The sequence below is a fragment of the Propithecus coquereli genome, unplaced genomic scaffold (assembly GCF_000956105.1).
Source record: "Propithecus coquereli isolate 6110/MARCELLA unplaced genomic scaffold, Pcoq_1.0 Scaffold155, whole genome shotgun sequence".
In the NCBI taxonomy this organism is placed as follows: Eukaryota; Metazoa; Chordata; class Mammalia; order Primates; family Indriidae; genus Propithecus; species Propithecus coquereli.
Genome location: NW_012139969.1, coordinates 2323550 through 2325727, shown reverse-complemented (window position 1 = coordinate 2325727; position 2178 = coordinate 2323550). Strand labels below are relative to the sequence as shown.

General features: G+C 37.3%; 1 protein-coding gene across 1 annotated transcript in view; it reads left to right on the top strand.

Annotated features, from left to right (window-relative positions):
* NEO1 (neogenin 1) overlaps positions 1–2178 on the top strand; it is a 212881-nt gene that overhangs the window by 138519 nt on the left and 72184 nt on the right. Inside the window, exon 11 of the mRNA XM_012640549.1 lies at positions 735–889. Coding sequence (XP_012496003.1) covers positions 735–889 — 155 coding nt within the window. The remainder of the gene's footprint in view (positions 1–734; positions 890–2178) is intronic.

Genomic DNA, 2178 nt, shown 5'->3' with positions numbered 1-2178 from the left:
GAGCCTGGAAGCTACCTTTTTGCAAAGAAGCTAGATAACTGTTTTCCATTTTCGTCTCATAGGACTAGACCCCTGGATTCATTTGTGTCATTGGTGATAAGATTTGTCAAACATTTCAGATAACTTCAAAAGGAGTATTATTTTTAAGAAATAAATTATAGAAGTCAGTGTCATGATCAGCTTATTTTATAGATTGGGTTACATTTAGGATTCATTTAAATTTTTAATGTTTTTGTTCCCAACTTAAAAAGTGATTACCTCTAGCTTTCTTCTTAAAAGAGTCTCTTGTCCACAGTATACACGGCATTTCTTGATATTTTCTGTGAAATATCATTAGGTCATGCCTATGTCTACTTTCTTTCGATTTCCCTAAGAATTTCCCTAAGAATCAATTTCCTTAAAACTCAATGATTCTAAAGCCTGCCAAGTCGATGACCAGCTGCCCCATTTGAAATGACACTGAAAAGTGCCCTGTGTCTTCTCTGAAAAGTTGGGATTATGATCAGCGACATCAGTAATGTTTAAGCAAGAACATAGGCGACTTATCAGATATGTATGATCTTGCTTTTTTGCCAGTCACCGTATTCTGTGCACTGTCCTGCTTCCAGAAGTTTCATTTTTGAGTTAATTTGACTTAAACTGTTCAATTTTGATGTGGAATGGAAAATGAACTGTACATCCTAGAAATATTCCTAATTGATGCTATTTCTCTCCACATCCTTCTTCGTCTAAAGGGAACGTGTTGAGAATACCAGTCGCCCAGGAGAAATGCAGGTAACCATTCAAAACCTGATGCCAGCGACAGTGTACATCTTTAGAGTCACGGCTCAAAATAAGCATGGCTCAGGAGAGAGTTCAGCGCCACTGCGGGTGGAAACACAGCCTGAGGGTAAGTCTCCCCGCCTCCCTGGCAGCCCCACCTGGAGGTAGACCTAGATGGAGGTCCAGCTTATGTTTAATCTTACACACCGTAGAGCGGAAGACAACAGTTCTTTGCCTTCAAGGTCCTTATGAATTAGGGGAAAAAAAATTAATACACATCAAAAATAGCAAATAGTATAAGATACTATAATTCCGTTGATGCTTTTCTACATATTTATATTTTATTAATCCTTTAAGACTTAGCTCAGAGGCCTTCTAGAATCTTTCTTCTGATTCTATCTAATATTGTATCTCTGCAATTTGAGATACATTATTACTTTCTTCAGTTACATTTATGAGTCTGTCTTGCTTATTGCTTATTTTACAGCAAAGACAGCCTTTGTCATCGTTATATTTCCCACAGTGTCTAATGTAATGCCTTGTAAACGAAGTATGTACTTAATGATTGTTGTCAACTTGATTGCTCTCTATAAATATATCCCACACTCTTTTGAATCTATTTGAGTATTTATTTTGGACCTGTAGTCTTTTGTGCTAAATAGTGTTACTTCTAATTACATTTCTAAGATTTTCTGTGAGTGAGATGAGTATCAGGTTGGTTTATATTATAACTTCTATATCTTAAGTTTTGGTTATGAACTACAGGGCTAAAACTATAAACAAATTACAATTGATACTTTTCCCACTGAGGCTTTCTTTTAGACTTCTGCTTTCTTTTAACACAAGCCACTGTTTTTCCTCGGAGCATTCTTCAGTCTACTTTTACTATTAATGGCACTAGTTTTTCTGTGTTAATAAATCTCTAATAATAAAGATTTTGCTTTTAGTAAAGAGCATATGAGATACATTTGTGGAAGTTACTGACCAGGAAACTAAACAGATTAGATGAATTTACCAGTGAAACTTTGGAAGTAATTTAAGAACTTTACCCGATGGTAGAATAAATAAAGCAGCTATGGAACTTCACTCTCTAATGCTGTAGAAAATCATTCACTCATCAAACATTTACTGAGTATCTCCTGTACCAGGTAATATGCGAGGTACTGGAGATACTGGAATGAACTAGATAAGACTTCTCCCCTTAAGGAAGGAGCAGGCAAGGCCAGGTGCTGTGGCTCATGCCTGTGATCCCAGCACTTGGGGAGGGCTGAGGTGGGAGGATCACTTGAAGCTAGGAGTTTGAGACCAGCCTGGACAATACGGCAAGACCCCATCTCTAAAAAAATTTTTTTTAAAAACTTAGCCAGTCATGATGGTGCGTGCCTAAAGTCCCAGCTATTTGGGAGGCTGAGGCAG